This window comes from Tenrec ecaudatus, chromosome 4, assembly GCF_050624435.1.
Source record: "Tenrec ecaudatus isolate mTenEca1 chromosome 4, mTenEca1.hap1, whole genome shotgun sequence".
Lineage (NCBI taxonomy): Eukaryota > Metazoa > Chordata > Mammalia > Afrosoricida > Tenrecidae > Tenrec > Tenrec ecaudatus.
Window position 1 is genome coordinate 39,796,020 of NC_134533.1, and position 16,659 is coordinate 39,812,678.

Consider the following 16,659-nt stretch of genomic DNA (forward strand, 5'->3'; position numbering starts at 1 on the left):
AGATCAGTATCACTGAGTAGCAAATTACCGATTAGCATAGTATTTAGATTTTTTAGCACAGTACTTAATTTTTTAAAGACTCTATAAAACTATGTCCTTCTGAATTGCATGATACTGAGGATAAGTTTAGAGAGAATCAGTGCTTTCCAGAATGGAGTTCCTTTATTTCGGGCCTTTGATTCCTGGCTTTTAATTTTGTTAGGTAACTATATGGGCAGGCCACCGTGCCTGTTGGTCTTTAGTTTTGGCTTGATACATTCTATTAGCCATCATTTTTGAGGTCACTACTGCTGTCTGATACTATTATCTGATGGTGAAGACAAAGTTCAAAACATTGAATAATGTTGGAACATCTGCCATTTCTCATAGGATTAACAGTACCAAGAAAAGCACAGAAATTCATTCCAGAAAGTAAGAAAAGGAAGGCCAGGAGCAAAATCTGCCTTTGGGTTTTAGGCTATAAATAGCCTTCTCGTCTTGTTATGCTTTCCTTCCTTGTTTTGCTTCCCTGCTCAGGATCTCTAATTACCCCTCCCCCTTTATTTTTATCCTCATATTCTTTTCATTTCTAACAATTTCTTCTTATTTATATCACTGAAAAAATCTTTCCATCATCTTTCATTTTCCGTCTTCATTTTCTACCTTCTATGTCCATGATTTCCAAAGCCATGAGGGGATAATACAAATTACCACAGGCTTTCATTCTAATTTACAGTTCAGAGCTACATATTAGTAACTTACCTAGTGAGTTATTAGGGGTTACAAACATTTAAGGTAGAACAATACATTAAATTGTGCTGTCTGAGTCAGCAAGCTCAAAATCTCACTGGCTTAAAACATAAGTCTATTACTTGCTTAGAGTGCATACTATAGCTGCGGGTTGACTAGGCTACTTCCTGTGTCTTCTGTGGTTTGGGATCTAGATTGAAGAAAGAGCTCCACCCCCAACACCCCCACCCATTAGGACATTGCTGTAGTCATGGTAATAGTGAAAAGCAATAGTAGACCAAAGAGGGTTCTGAAAGCTTTTGTCTACAAATGGCTTGTGCTATTTCTACTTATATTTCATTGGTCAAACCAAGACATACAGGCGATTCTTCTCTCTATGTGACTGCGAGAAAGGCTCATTGCTGCTCCTTGATCTCCTCAAGCTGCATATCTACTTTTAATAATTTCCAAGAATCAAGGGATTGATATATAAAGTGGGGAAGACATTTAGGAGGGTTACACTTTTATTGGAAGGATGTGGCATGGACGCATAGAGTAAAGAGTAGAACAAAGCAAACTTGGATTAAGTAACATATGTTCATATCTAGGAAGTAAGTACAAGAAGCACTCATGGGAGAGGTGACGGATGAGTGCTTTAGGTAAAAGAGGAGAATGAGTTTGAGAGTAGCCCAGGAATCCAGGTACCTGCTAGATTCTATTCTTGGTGCCGATTCTAATTGAGGGTCATTCAGAGCCATTCATAAGTCCAAATGGGCCTAATTTGATTATGTAAATGGTCGTGGATGAAGTGAATTCCTATGTTCACTAATTTTAGTCACTGTTATATTGCAGTCAGTCTTTATTTAATAATCCAGTCTACTAGAGAGATTGTAAATATATGTAGTCGTTAGGTACTGCAGAGTCTGCTCCACCTGGTGGTAGCAGAGTTAGGTACTGCAGAGTCTGCTCCACCTGGTAGCCACTCTGTACCAAAGTGTGAAGCAGTGTCAGGCCCTGCGCCAGCCTCGCAATTGCTCTTCTTCGAGCCACCGATCCAGCCGCTGTGTAAATCTGTCAGGCTGCTTGTTGAGGCCTTTCCTTTTTCCTTTTTTTAAATGGCATCTCTACTTTGCCAAGCATGTGGCCCTTCTCCAAGGACTGGTCTTTTGCTACCACATGTCCAAGTGTGTGAGATAGTCTAGCTGTCCTTACCTCTAAGGAGCATTCTGTCTGTGCTTTATTTCACTAATAGATCTCCAGGCCTTTTTTCTGAGGTGCATCTGAGTGGACTTGCGCTTCCAACTTTTCTGTTAACAGCCAAGTTCATTAATTGTTTATACCACCAAGGGACTCGGTTTATATCTGTGTTTCTCAAATGCTGGTGTGTGTGTGTGTGTGTGTGTGTGTGTGTGTGTGTGTGTGTGTGTGTGTGGTTTGTTTGTTTTTTTCTTTCATACTCAGAGAAATATTTTATTCAGTAATTGTAAATGACTATCCTATATTCCTGAAGTGAAAGGGTTGGAAGTTTTCCCTTGTATAACTTGGTTGATAAAGAAATGTATATCCCTTCTAATCTCTTTAACCTGAAAATAGATCTGTGCGGAAATTCTTGTATTGAAGTCTCTCCTCCACCCCCCATCAAACTGGGTACTCAAAAATCTAATAGGTGTGACATCAACAATTACTTCTTGCTAACAACTCTTGTAATTTAACCCCTTCAGGTGAGCAGGCTGATTGATGAATTGCAGACAGCTATCAAAAGCAACAGAGGTCATCTCTCTAAACTTGGCCCCCAATTACAGGCTGAGCAGGAGCGATTCTCCTCTTATGTCTACCAACACATTAAAAGCCCGCCAGCAAACACTCTTCTCCCGGGAGGCCTGCAGCTCAAGGTGGGTGTCATTCAGTGACTCTCATTGGGTTCAGCAAGAGATGAAAACACTCTGCTCTATTTGAAGGCCCCTGTCACAAAGCCACTCAGCTTGAATTTCTTTTTATGTTGTCTTCTTCTAACTGGGGTTTGGCTTACAAGTGATAATATTACCACTCAGGATCTGCACCTTAAAAGAAAATCGACTAGAGGCCTTTGAAATGTGGATTAATAGGACTAATTTTCAACTCAGAAAAGGATCATTTTAATAAAGGGATTTCATCAAGTGATAATTTATATCCTTTCCCAAGAAGCATACATATTTTCACAGGAGTCATTGTATATTTCTATAAAAACTAAAATTTGAAAGAGATTATTTGGAGAAATGGGCTAGATTTAATAATTGACAGGCAGTGGCAATAGGAATTGCAGGTGAAAGGCCAGGTGGCTGATGGATGCTCAAACTACATTTCCAAGGAAAAAGATCTGTATTGGATAAATGTGACACATGTCTGAGTTTACTCGGTAAAATCAATAATGGGGAATATACTGGGGATAAAGGTGAATTGGTTGTTTGTCAGGACAAGATGGCTAAATATCCCAGACTACTTTCTGTTGCTGCATCTTTAGAAAAGAAAAACACATACACAAACACTCTTTAAAAGACCACACTCAAGGTAGGTGGTTTAGGCATTAAATACTTGGGAATTTAAATGCTTTTGTTTTTCTTAGTGGAGTGTCTATGTCGAGTCTTTTTTAAAGTTAGAATAGCTTTGTAATTTTATATCAGTCATAGTAAAGTTCTGTCATTAGTTAAATTTGAATTACTCAATGTGGACTCTTTCGTAGCTAAAGAACCACTGTTACTACAGATACTCATTTCCTTTTGATTGTTTATAGAAACTTGTTACTATTCAAGAATTTCTACTTTATAACTCCCTTTTCTTAATACTATCATATTATTCAAATAAATGTTTATATTTTTTATCTGCACTAATTTCTTTTCATGGATTTCCCATGTTTACATTTTGAATTAGATCGTTAGTATGTAAAAACTAACCTTAGAGAAAATTTAATTCCATGCTTAACATGGTCATGCATTTCTCACAGCCTGGACTGGCTAGCTAAGCATATAGAAAGCAGCAAGGTCCCAGTGCAATGCCAGCAAGATGCTCCTTAGCCAGGCTTCTAAACACACTAGAGACCCCCTTTGCCTATTTGTAAATTAGTTGCTATTGGTTGAGAGGCCATTTATATTAGCAATCATATGCACTCTATTAGCTAGACAACTTCACTGCTGAATTCTGAAAAACCTGCATGATAGCAAATATTTAACTTTTAGGTATGAATCTTTCCTCTAAATTATTCCCTTATATTGATATGCTTCATAATCCTGAAAACAAGAGGAAATTAACACATGAAAAGATGCAATGCAGTTTTATATATTTTGGTTATTCTTGCTGCCCTTTGGGTTAGGCTATAACCACATGTAGCTATTTAAATTTTATTTAAATTAAAAACTTTTAAAATCAGTGCCTTTGTTTATATTAATTACACTCCAATTGCTGAACCCGTAGTTAGTGGATATTGTATCAAAGAGTGATCTATTGAACATCACTCTTATCACAGACATTGAGTATGAGGGGGCTTTAAAAAGTTCATGGAAGTTTTCTATGAACGTTTTACAGCCCTCTAGCATCTGAGGAAGGCCAATTGCACATGTGTCCCCCACACTCCTGCAATGATGGCCTGCGTGTTGATAACTTGAAATTGACCATAGTCAGAGTATCTATACCAAAGACGAGGGCAAATGCTACAGGAGAGGGTACCCTCAAAAACCAGATTCTTTTTCTCAAAGCTATGTATTTAGAATTTTTTTAAACAAAACAACCTTAACACCTCCCAAGTACTCTCTATTACACTTGTCAAATCTGCATTTACATTCTTGGAAACATTTTTCAAACTCAGCTGTTTGGATGGCTGACCACTCCTCTCCCGTTGTTTCACTTCATCTCTTCTACTGAGTGAATCACTGTCGTTTCATGCCCCTCTGCAGTCGTGCAAACTAAAAAAAGTCGCATGGAGTGAGGTCAAGTGAGTAAGGTGCATCGGGCCAGCGAGGCATGCGGGGTTTTTGTTGTTGTTGTTGCCAAAAACTGGTGCACTGAGATGGCTGTGTGAGCAGGTGCACTTTGTGGTGGCAAAACCAGTCCCCTGTCTGCCACAAATCAGACCTTTTTGTCACACACTGTTAGGCAATTTTTTCAGAACCTCTAAATAGAAAGCATGATTAACAGTCTGACCTGGTGGAATGAACTCCAAATGCACTACGAGTTGACATTTTTGTCCGTTCAGTAAGTTGACAGACGTCCAGACAAGTTTTATCATCAATCAACATTTCACCTTTTTTGAAATGAGAAAACCACTCTTACACTTGAGTTTTTCCCCTAGTGCTATCCTTGTAAGCTGTGTTCAGCATCACAACAGTTTCTGCAGCATTTTTCCTGAGCAGGAAACAAAATTTCACAACCATATGCTGTTGTCTTAAATTAGTCATCACAAAAAACGAGGTTTGAATGAAACTGCTTTTACAAAAACATTCACGGTGACCAGAGAGAACCTTCATATTTTACGCCACTGTGTGCACGGACTCAGAATGAGTTGCTTGATGCTCACCTAGTGGGAAAAATGTGTACTACAAAAGCTCTGCTCCCTGCACCCATTGCAATCTCAGGTTTGGGGGTACCCCCTGGCGCATCAGGACTTGATTTGTTGTTTTGTTGATTGTTTAGAGACTGTAGCCCATGCATTCGCAACGACAGCCCATAGGCCAAAGCTGCTTGGTTTTGTACATAAGCATTTACTGAAACACAGCTTCAGTTATTTGTTTACGTAATACTGACTGTGGCAGTAGAGTTGCGTAGTTGCCACAGAGACCACGTGGCTTGTATTGATCTGTGGCCCTTTAGAGAAAAAGTTTGCCCCTCTTGGTTTATGTGGACTATATTAGAAATGTTTACAGTGGGGAATATGTTTAAACATGTGTAATTTCTGTGTCTGTTATGCTATGAATGGTACAAAAATGCAAGCAGCACACTTCTGATTCAGCAGAAGAAAAAATGTATGACGTCAGTAGAATGTATAATTTCTCCTCCTTCTAGCAAGTTCAAACCTGTACATCCTCGGTGCTGTGCAGTTTGCAGTGTGTGTGCGCGTTTAACTTCTTAGGAGATTTTTGTTGTACAATCAGAATTGAGAGTCATAGTGAGATCATCAAAGCAACTTAGCAGAATTTAAAAAGACCAGAGAAAGGGTCATTACTGGTTGTGAATCAGGCAAAACTTCTACAGTTTTGGAGAGTGGACAATGATAGCAGCAAAATCACTTAATCCAAAATGATGGGAAAGGAGTGGTTTTAAAATCACTTCGTATTTTATTTACTTAGTACTTTTATTTTTTGTCTTTTCAAGAGTCATATTCAGAGGGCAAATGAGAGAGTGCAGAAGCAAAATGCTTTGTGGCTTCAATGACCAGATTTGAGTAGTGACAAGCTGAAGGTATTTAGACTCACAACTATTTTTCACCGATTCAATAACTAACCCACTGCCATCAAATAGATTTCTACTGATAGTGACCCAAAATACGATTTCTAAGACTGCTATTTAATAGCTGTAGACAGCCTCACCTTTCTACTGAGAGCTGCTGGTGGCTCGAACTAGTGACATTGCAGTTCATAGTCAAACATGGTATCTGCAGCACCACTCTTAGGTGTGCTGAAATAAGATGATGGCTTATTTTAGGCATTTGAGAAAGGTAACATGTAGAAATCTGCAGGTAAATAGGAAATAAGAGCCAAGTTAAGGATGATACAAATAAATGTGCATATAAATTTTGGTTTCTTTAAATCTTACTTTTAATAATATGAGATTTCAAAAGCTCAGGTACCGTGGAATAAAAATAGAAATATATAAACTTTGTTTATCAACACATGCTCCATTAAGGTCAAGACGATTTTTTTAACTGTTGGTACTAGCCATTAGTTGCTCTCTAAAAGAACTGAAGGTTCATTTAACCATGTCAATGCAGTCTTTCTTTACATTATTAACTTTCTTTATATTACTAAATTAAAGTGTTTTTTTAAAATAGGAAACAAAAAGTAGTCAAAATGAGCCATATCAGGGTTTTAAGGCAGATGCCTCATGATTTTCATTTGAAACTTTCTCCATGAAATTGTCCCTTGTTGGGAAGAGAGGTGAGCCAGAGTATCTGTGAGGAGAGATTCCAGGTGAAACTTTCCTGGCTAATTTCCTGCCAAAGTATTGACTCTATCAGAATACTCTCATAATAGGCAGATGTTATCACTCATTGGCCCTCCAGAAAGCCAATAGCAAAATGCCTTGAGAAGTCCCTCACCCCCGACCCCCCAAAACAAAAAAAACTTGTTGTTACCTTAACTTTTGACTAGATTACTTCCGACTGATTGTTTTTGTCTTCAAGATCTTATAGGTAAAGCCTTGCTTCATCATCCGTTAAAATTCTTCAGGATCTTGATCCCGTTTGTTTAAAATTTCCATGGAAAGCTCTGCTCTTATTAGCAGTTAATCTGGATTCAACTGCTTTGGTATTCATCACGTGGAAAGTTATATACATATACACACATGTATATGTTCATACACCCATATTTTATAATCTTGCTGTGTCTCACATGTCATTTTTGGCTTTGACTTGACTTTTTTCACCTCTGTCTCCCACAGTACTCCCTACTTTTCTGCTGGGTTTTATAATTAATTAGAATGTTCACACAGAACTCGCAGATAGTGCTCATGATTATGGGTTTATTATGGAAATTAATAGGTGACAATACTGATGAGCAGTGCTCAGGATACAGTTGTTCATTCAGGTCATGTTACAAAGATATTTCAGGGCTGCTAATAAATGTCCAAAGAGCCCTGTGGGTCAGTGAATCCTCTTCCCTGAATTAAGTGCCCAGCAGTTCCCTACCCCGCCGGCCAGGCCCCTGGCCCAAAGCACTGAGTTTTATTTGCTCTGTGGGCTGGGAAGCTCTGCAGGCTCTGTCCCGTGCTCCAGTTGCTGCTGCTGCTACTGCTCCTGTCCTCCCTGCGGCGGTGTCAAAGCTTGTGTCCTCAGTCAAGGAGGGTGGGTCTCGGAGTCCAGAGGAAGCTGTCCTCGCGTGGCTCTTGCTATTGGTGAGCCCCACTTTCTGTTTCTGATGGCTCACTTATAGAAGCCGGATGGCAATCATATAACAATCAATGCCGTCCCCTAATTGACTTTTCTACATTCTTGCCCAGACTGATCAGGAAACTAGGGTAATTTGGAGGGAGTAATAAAGGCCCGGGCTACCGCTTGATGCCCGCCTTCATGAAGAGATCACTGAAGCTACGGCTGCTAGAGCGAACTGCTGATGAAAGCAGAGGGGGCTTAGCTATTGGAAAGAAGAGTGTCTGGGTCCTACAGGCTTGTCTTGAACCAAACAGAGACCTTAGCGAGGCATCAACTAAGTCAATATGGAAGAAGCACCATGGCCTCTGTGATCCAAGGATTGTAAATTTTTTAAAATCCCAATCCAAAGGAAGGAATAGTCCCAGAGCTTAAATTGTGAACTCCTGCATTGTAGGGGACCACTGTAGGGGACAGTGGATGCCCAAGGCCATTTCAAGGGCCTCCGTACGGATGAAGGCTCTGGTGAACACCCTCTGAACACAGCTCGGGGGTGAATAGCCTGGTTTCAGACAGCATCGGAAACTCAATTATGGCAGGTGTAGTTCGGTTAAAATGTAGGGCCTTATTGTTTGATCTCCCCTTTGAACCATTTTAAGGTTGATTCCGTTTTTGATGTGTTCTGCTTTCTTTTTGAGTGAGGGTTTTCTATGTTTTATCTAGTCATTGCCAGTGGGGTTTTTTTTGTTTGTTCCTTTGCTTCTTGCTTGTGTTGCATGATTTTTCTGTACATAAAATCCAAAATAGGTAGATCTACAGAGACAATCATTGGATTGATAATTGCCTTGGGACATGGCAAGAGAGGATTAGGAAAAGGGGAGTTAGCAACAATGAGCAGGAGAAGAAAATGTTCTGTAATCGATAATGGTGATGACTGCACACGTGTTTTCAATCGGGGGAATGATTAAATTTTATATATGGGAAATACATGCCAATAAAACTACTGTTTAAAAGGTTATGGCTAGAAGAACCACATTAACTAATTATATATTGCTTCCCAATTATGGTGGCCTCACGTGTTTCAATAGAACTAACCATGCTCCATAGGATTTTCTGGTTGTGACCCGTTGGCAGCAGATTGCCAGGCCGTCTGCTGGGTATTTGAGGGCGCGTTCTACATGCTGACATTTTGATAACCGCTTAACCATTGTTTACCACCAATCTTAGCATCAGAGGATGTTCTGTTTTTAAAAACATACTCTTTAACATCCTCTGAATCTCTGCAGTCACATTTTTGGAACTACTTGGCATAATCCAATTCCAAGTTTAAATGGGCACACAAGAGAAAGGACAGAGCAATCTTTGGTGCGCTGTTTCTCCTTACAGGGAAAGTTCCTAGTTTAAACAAATAAATTGAAACCACAACATCAGACAAAATTGAGAAAGTTTATCACCAGTAATAAACCTGTCACCACATGACCATTCTCCCTTTTGTGTATCATTTTCACGTATGACCTATGTAGTTACAAAGCATGCTTAGTTGCTTTATATTCTACGACCTTTTCCACCGCACCACAGTACATTTTCAGGTTAACAAAATTTCTTAACAATTTTCCCTTTAATGGTCACATTCAATGTGCACCATAATTTATGAAGTTCTTTAGGCAATACGTCTCAGAGCAATTTCTTACTATTCCAAACCTTCTCTTACTTCGTCTCCCCTGTCACCACCACCACCCCCAGTCTCTTTTAGGACATCTGCTATAACCATGGCTCAGTGACTCCTGCCTTCCCGATCCTGTTCTTTCCCTGCAACTCCTCCTCCTCTTCATCCCCATGGAGATCCTGTCAGAAATGTTAGCGTTACCCAGGGAGAGCAAGACGATGCCTGACTGAAAGGCTAGATACCAAAGGATATTAGCAAATCTGTATGGACTTGTGGGTGGAGAAACTAGTAGGAAGGTGGGTGATTGTGACAGGATTGAGGAGTAAGAGTGTGTGGTGTGTGAGTAGGTGGGAGAGAGTGTGGGGGAGGCATGGAAGATGGCGCAGGGAATTAGTGCTTTTCACACACAATTGGTCAATGAAACTCTGTGGGTTGTTTTCCATTTGCTGCCAACTGAGCAGATCAGGTTCTGTGGGACCTCGAGCTGGAATAATTTGGGGGGAAGGGTGGGTGAGGGGAGCTGGCTGTAACATTAAGTCTGAAGGGGCTCTCTTTAAAATTATACCTATTTAGAAGGAGAACATAAATCATAACAAATGAATGCAGGCTTAGAGATCTGGGATCTTTCTTCTGAGGCATTTTTTTTAGCAGGCTAAAAGAAATGTGTATGCAGAAATACTTCCAGACTGGTAGTAAACTGAAAATACCCTCGTCGGTAACATTCTCCAACTTTCAGCAATTCCTAGCAATTCTCAGGAGTCGGCGCAAGTATGCAGCCTTAAGCTTGAGCTTCGATAACTTCACCTAGGCCGCCTTTGGCTGGGAGCAAAGGAAATGCGGTGGAATTTAGTAGCTGGACTGAAAACCAATAAAACTCAGAAGATTGTGATGTGGAGACATTTACTAAAATCTAGTATGTTTGCTGAGTAATACGTCAGGCCAACTTGACACCCATTTTCAAAGGAATTTGACTAGAAGAGCCGAATTAGAATTTTCAGGGCCATGGTGGCCGAGGCACCATGGTGATGCAGCAATTCAGCGCTCAGCTGCTAACCCAGAGACTGAGCCCGCCAGCTGCTCCACTTCAGGAGGAGGTGACAGCCTTGGAGACCCTGTGACACAGCGTCATTCTGCTCTGCTGGGGGTTCCTGAGTTGGGCTATTGTCATGATTGCAAAGAAGATTCCTGAAATCTTGGGCAACGTGACGAAGAGACTCTGCTTTCATACATGGAGTTTATCCGAGTTGCCCAACCATTGTTAAGGGGAAGGAAAGAAGAGACCCTTCACATTTCCATTCTCCCCTCTCATGGGATAAAGCACGACTGCAGCAGGCTCTGAATGCCGTCACCTACTCCTGTCTCCAAGGCTCTTTTCTAAGTTGCCATCTTTATTTTGGGGACTGTCGGGGGAGGGGGGAAAAGTCAACACACACACACCCCAGCCTATTCCCCAATAGGCATCCGCAGCTAGGTGTGAATCTTTGCCTGCCGAAAGAGCAATCTTCCCTTCCTAGACCTGCTGACGAGTCAGCATCAGGGAAGAGCAATTGGTATGGGTATTAGCTCCCATGCAGGGCCTGCTGTAATGAGACAGGCTGTCCCTGTGCTTCCCTGACATCCCTGAAGGTGCCCAGAGAATTGCCAGGTGGGCAGTCAGCGGGGAAAGTCCCTGGGCCAGAGCCGTATTACTGTCCCCGCAGTTATTCAGACTAAACGTACCCACTGAACCTTACTGCTGCAGCGCACACTCTCGCTCAGGGAGATTGTCCTTCTCCATAGCAGTTAATTTGTTTTTACCTCTCAATTAGCTTTTTCACAGAGTGTTTGATATGCTCAACTTGCTAAGATCTCCTTCCTACATATGTTCCTGTCCCTGGATTTTCCACTGACATCTATGTTAGCCGGGCTCGTCACGCATAGCGTCAAGCACAGAGGCATCACCCGAACATTAGTGAATGCCGAGTTTTCTAGTAAGTGCAAATGAATTCATGCGTTCAATCCAGGTAACATTCTAGCTAGGGTTTTGTTCATATTTTATGATTTACAAAGCACAGTGGATTCTTTTCTAAAATAAAATGTATTGCTGTCAACAAAGAGCAAACTCTTGTGTAAGCTGTAGTTTGTCAGTGTATCCATTTAGATGGGGAAATTAATTTTACATCTATATTGATAAAAAAATACCCAACAGCATTACAACCGTATACTTTATACAGAGGTGAGGCTATGATCCCTGAGGTGGAGAATTTAGAGAAGTTTGATGATTGGGTTTAAATTAAATCCTATAACACTCATTTCTTCTATTAAAATAAAATTAGGGGGAATGTGACTCATCAAAAAAAAATCTTTCTGTGACACGAAGTATATTTAGCAGAGGAGCCTCCAAACCCCTTTATTCGCCAAGAACACATATATAATCCCTGTCTTCACACTGTCCTACTGACAGAGGCTGTGTATCGGTTATTTTAACCCCCACTACATGTGATTTTAAGTACTACATTGATTTTTAAAATGTGAAATGCTTCTCCCATATTTTTCCTTGAGATAATCTCATTTGCAAAAGGATTATTGAGATTCCTGACAATGTGCCAGACAACAAATTTACTTTTCCCTAACTTCTTTCAGTTAATTGGTGCATTGTCATATATTGGCATTAGTGATATTTGTAATTAGATACGAAGAAGATTTTTCACAGAACCATGCAGCTTGTTTGGGAATTTTTACTTTGTCAAAAGGCACCCAAAATTGGAGGAAAAGCTTTTCTTCTCCTTCAATACGCTGAGAAAATGCTGATATGTGACGTAAGCACTATTTCTATGGGACCAAAGTGGTGTCAGCCACTGGACAGATTAGACAGATACCTTAGAGCAAGAGGCTTTATAGCAACAGGAAGAAGAAATAACTCATAAAAGGAGGTATTTTTCTTACAACTCTGACCTCAAAGCTATAAAACAGCCAAATAAACGCCAATTAAGTGTACTCCATCAAACCATTGAATTGTATGGTATGTGAATTAGATGTTGATATAACTGTTTTTTAAAAAGTTAAAAAAAAGAGGGTGAGAATGGGACACAGCTCAAAGAGGGGATCAAAGTCAGTGAATTGTACCTGAAGGCACGATCGGCACGTCTTGTACTGGGTGTATGCTCACCACCACCACCACCACCCACACATCCGAGCACTGCTCCAGGAAAGGTGCACAGGCCCACCCGCAGGGACACTGTGAGTGTCTCCCAGGCCTCCTCTCCATTCTGTCCCTTGGTGATGTTTTCCCTCCCCCTGTCTCTACCCTCTAATTCAGTGATGGTAAGGCAGTAATTAAAAAAAACAAAAAACAAGACACCCTTTTTTTCTTAGATTCATGTTTTCCCTTGGAATCTACTTGATAAAATAAGTTAAAGTAGGAACTATTTAAAGCCAGGATGGGAGCTGCCCTGTCCACTGATTCACTCACAGGGTTTGCTTACATTTTGAGACCACAGCACCATCCATGCCCCTCCCCCTCACTCCAGCCCATTCCCAGGGGCTCCTCTCTTCGGTGCAGGTGGTTAAGCAGCACTCCGCTGCTAACTGAAAGGGCTGTCTGAACCCACTAGCTGCTCCGTGGGAGAAAGGACCTGTTGATCTTTTGTCCGGGATTTCAACCTAGGAAACCCTACGTGACAATTCTCTGTCTACTCAATGACACATAATAACAGATAGAAAATAAGTAATCTATAAAGTGGGATACCTATTGATTGGTTCCTATTCATACGGCCCCCAGCTTAGCAGGGTAGAACTGCTCCATAGTGCGGGAACTTCTGAAGGCAAACCACCAGGCCTGTCTCCTGGAATACGGGGGGTGGGGATGAGGGTGGGGGGGAGAGTTTAAACATCAACCTTTCGGCTACTAGTCACGGCCTTTCCTAACTGCTTGTAGGACCGAGAACCCTTTCCTCTCATGGAGTTGTCGGATTTCGATTGTGACAAAGGAGTGAATCTCTCAGTGGAGTTACAAGTATTGACAAGTCGGTAGGAGCAGTATTTTAGAATTAGAGCCCTTTGGCCCATCCCTAAAACCTAACCCCAGAGGTAACCAACACCTACTCCACCTCTTTCTAGATGTCTAGAGCCTTTCATTTTACAACAATGATGTTTGTTGTTTAGCTTTTGGACCAGGTACCATTTATGGCAATGAAGCTTAACAATTAAACAATTTGTTTTCATTCAGTATATTTTAATTTCCTGGGAAATTATCTGGCTCTTCATCTGCTAAATGATTCTTTGATCAGTTCTAATGTACTTTATATCACATGTAGTATAGACATAGTAACCCTTTATTAAATTTTCATTACTTGAATCCCATAATTTCAAGTTGCTTTGTAAATATAACCTTAACTGAATATTAAAGTTAGACATTTTTATTGTTTGCTTTATGATATTTATACCTTTGGTAAAATATAAAACTTAAGAATATCCTAATATTTTTCTACTAAATCCATAAACATGGAAAGTTATAGTACATCTATTCGATTTAATACATTTAACATTAATTTTCTTAGAGTTGATTTTGTTCTAAAAGATGAATTTGAATTCTGATGGACTAAAGATGTCTTTTATAGCTAACTAGGTTCTCATAGAAGAACAAATTTTCATTTGCGTATTCTTTGACTTAGGTTAAAACTCCTAATACTTTCTATGCCTTCGGTTTCATGTGATTAAGCTCTGTTACTAGATATTAGGAATTCTTAGTGACATAGTGGATTATGAGGTGGGCTGCTAACTGAAAGGTGAGCAGTTTGAAACCACCAGCTGCTCTTCTGGAGAAAGAGGAGGCTTTCTACTCCTGTAAAGAGGTACAGTCTTGGAACCCAAGGGAAGTTGTATTCTGTCACCATGAATCAGAATCCCTTCTATAGCGGTGAATTTTTTACTTAGTACTAGATGTAAGAATAAATGTTTATATGTATCATTAAAACATTATAGGACTTATTTCTAAAGAGCTGCCTCCTTATGAATAGAGGTGTGGTCGCTCTAATTATTGGGGGGGAGGGGGAGTGTACGTTACAACGTGTCCTGCAAGAGCTGCCATGCATCTGGGTAGAGCACTCTACCATATTTGCTGGGTTCCTTCTTCAAGTCGGAGATACCCAATTCCTAGCAACTGTAGCTGTAGGAAGCTAGTTGTCCTCAGTGGAAGGGAGCTCCTTCACCCCACATTGGACCGCTCTCCAGGGATCATTTTGCATCCAGCACTGGGCTGGCGTAGGGCACAGGTCAGCAAACTGGGGCTCTTGAGCCGTGTCTAGTGGCTCTTTCAGTAGTACATGTGGTTCTGATGTAAAATTGAAAATAAAACTAAAACTCAGTTTCATTTATAACAGTTTTAAAGGGTGTTATTCAGACAATAGTGATTTCATTTGTTTGTGAAACTGTATCTATGGCTTTCAGAGAATTTTTCAGTGGTTGTGAAGGACAGGATTGGCTCTTGGGTCTCAAAAGTTTGTGACCCCTGGTATAGGGAAGGGAAATAAGAAGAGCCCATCTCATGTGCCTCCATTTGGGACCACTCTGAAAGCACCGCACAGGGCAATGATTCTTTTTGTCACCCACAGCTTGCTAGGAGTTGGAGCCATGCACCTGGCTATCACAGTTGACAGGCCAGCTCGATGCCAGAACTCCCAGTGGAGTCGAGCCAGGCCGCTGTTGCAGTCATGTAGCCATTGAACTTCTTCCTCTACTGAATCCTGCTCTTCTCTTCCACTCACCGGTGTTGCTTCTAAATGTCCCGAAAGCAACTCTGAGTTTCAGCCTCTATTTCCCAGGATCTCCAGTGCAAGACAACCTACAGGTTCATCTTAATCCAACATATTTAATCATGTACACCTAAAGAGCTACTGTGGTAGACCATGTAGACTGGAGAAACGAATCCACAGAAACTCATATGTATATAAGCATTTTATATAAAAAGTAAGTGTACATTAAGAAAGCATCCCGACCCAGTCCAGTCCACGTCCATAAGTCTAACATTAGCCCATATGTTCAACACCGATCCACAAAGAACTCCTCAAACTCACAAAACATATGCAATGACACCAAATGCAGGAGGAAAGCTGAATCAGTGAGTGGGTAAGCATCTCCGCGCTGGCAGGGGGTCTCCACGTGGCTTCCCTGCACCCAGGGCTGCATCAGGGTAGATTCATGTGGCTTCTCCTCAGGGATGTCTTGCAGGAAGTGAGCCTTGCCAGCTAAGGCAAAGAACTAGCTAAGGCAGCCGCACACTGGTCCAACCATCAGAGGGCAAGAGACCCTAGAACCGACAGGCAAGGCTCACCGAGCCATTTAGCTCTCCGTCCTTCAATTAACCCCACATGTGTTTTATCGGCCAGGTTGGCACAATAAACCTTAACTATCTCGGGCACCAACTAACTTTCTGTGGCTGGTCTATATTCTCGCTCAGGCTCTGGCAGTAAATCTGTGTCTGCACAGCTTCCCAACTTTGGGCCACACACAGCAGTGCCATTTTGCTATTAGTGCCTCTTGACAGCGTCGCCTCCTGCAGTATTGGGAAACTTAGGTGTTTGGCCTTCTGCTCACGTGCATTAGAGCTTCCCGGGTGGTCTGTTAGGGAGCGTTTGGGAACCTGCTGTTCCCCACAGTGAGTTCTTAACCAGACTTAGAGCATGAAAGGCTGAACAATGGCCCTGAGCCAGGCCTTACACAGCCCCTAAATAGATGCCATGGGTGATGCCATCACACAACCATGTTGCTTCCCCTTCAGGCCCTCTTTCCCATATGGCTTAAGACCGGTTCTCAACCAATAGGTCGTGACCCCTTTGGGGATCAAATGACTCTTTTACAGGGGTTTCCTGATTCACAACAGTAGCAAAATTATAGTTATGAATTAGCAATGAAAATGATTTTATGGTTTGGGGGTCACCACAACATGAACTATATTAAAGGGTCATCGCATTAGGAAGGTGAAGAACTACTTACTGGTTTAAGATTATCTTGTTGTCTCTTTAAAAGCTTAGTAGTAAATCACATTCTTTCTTACTCGCTTGAAATGTTTATGCCTTCACAAATACTCATGCAAACAGTATAAACATTATACTTATAATATATATAATTTATCCTTATAAACACGTATGCTTTCGCTGATTTGTTTACTGTCATAGAGCTATACATCATGTTTACAGAAACAGTCTGCTACCTCTTTCTCCTGAGTGGCTGGTGGTTTGAACAAGTGACTTAGCAG

General features: G+C 41.1%; 1 protein-coding gene across 1 annotated transcript in view; it reads left to right on the top strand.

Annotated features, from left to right (window-relative positions):
• The window catches only part of DCDC1 (doublecortin domain containing 1), a 469,848-nt gene that overhangs the window by 211,296 nt on the left and 241,893 nt on the right, over window positions 1–16,659 (top strand). Inside the window, exon 8 of the mRNA XM_075547690.1 lies at window positions 2,430–2,600. Coding sequence (XP_075403805.1) covers window positions 2,430–2,600 — 171 coding nt within the window. The remainder of the gene's footprint in view (window positions 1–2,429; window positions 2,601–16,659) is intronic.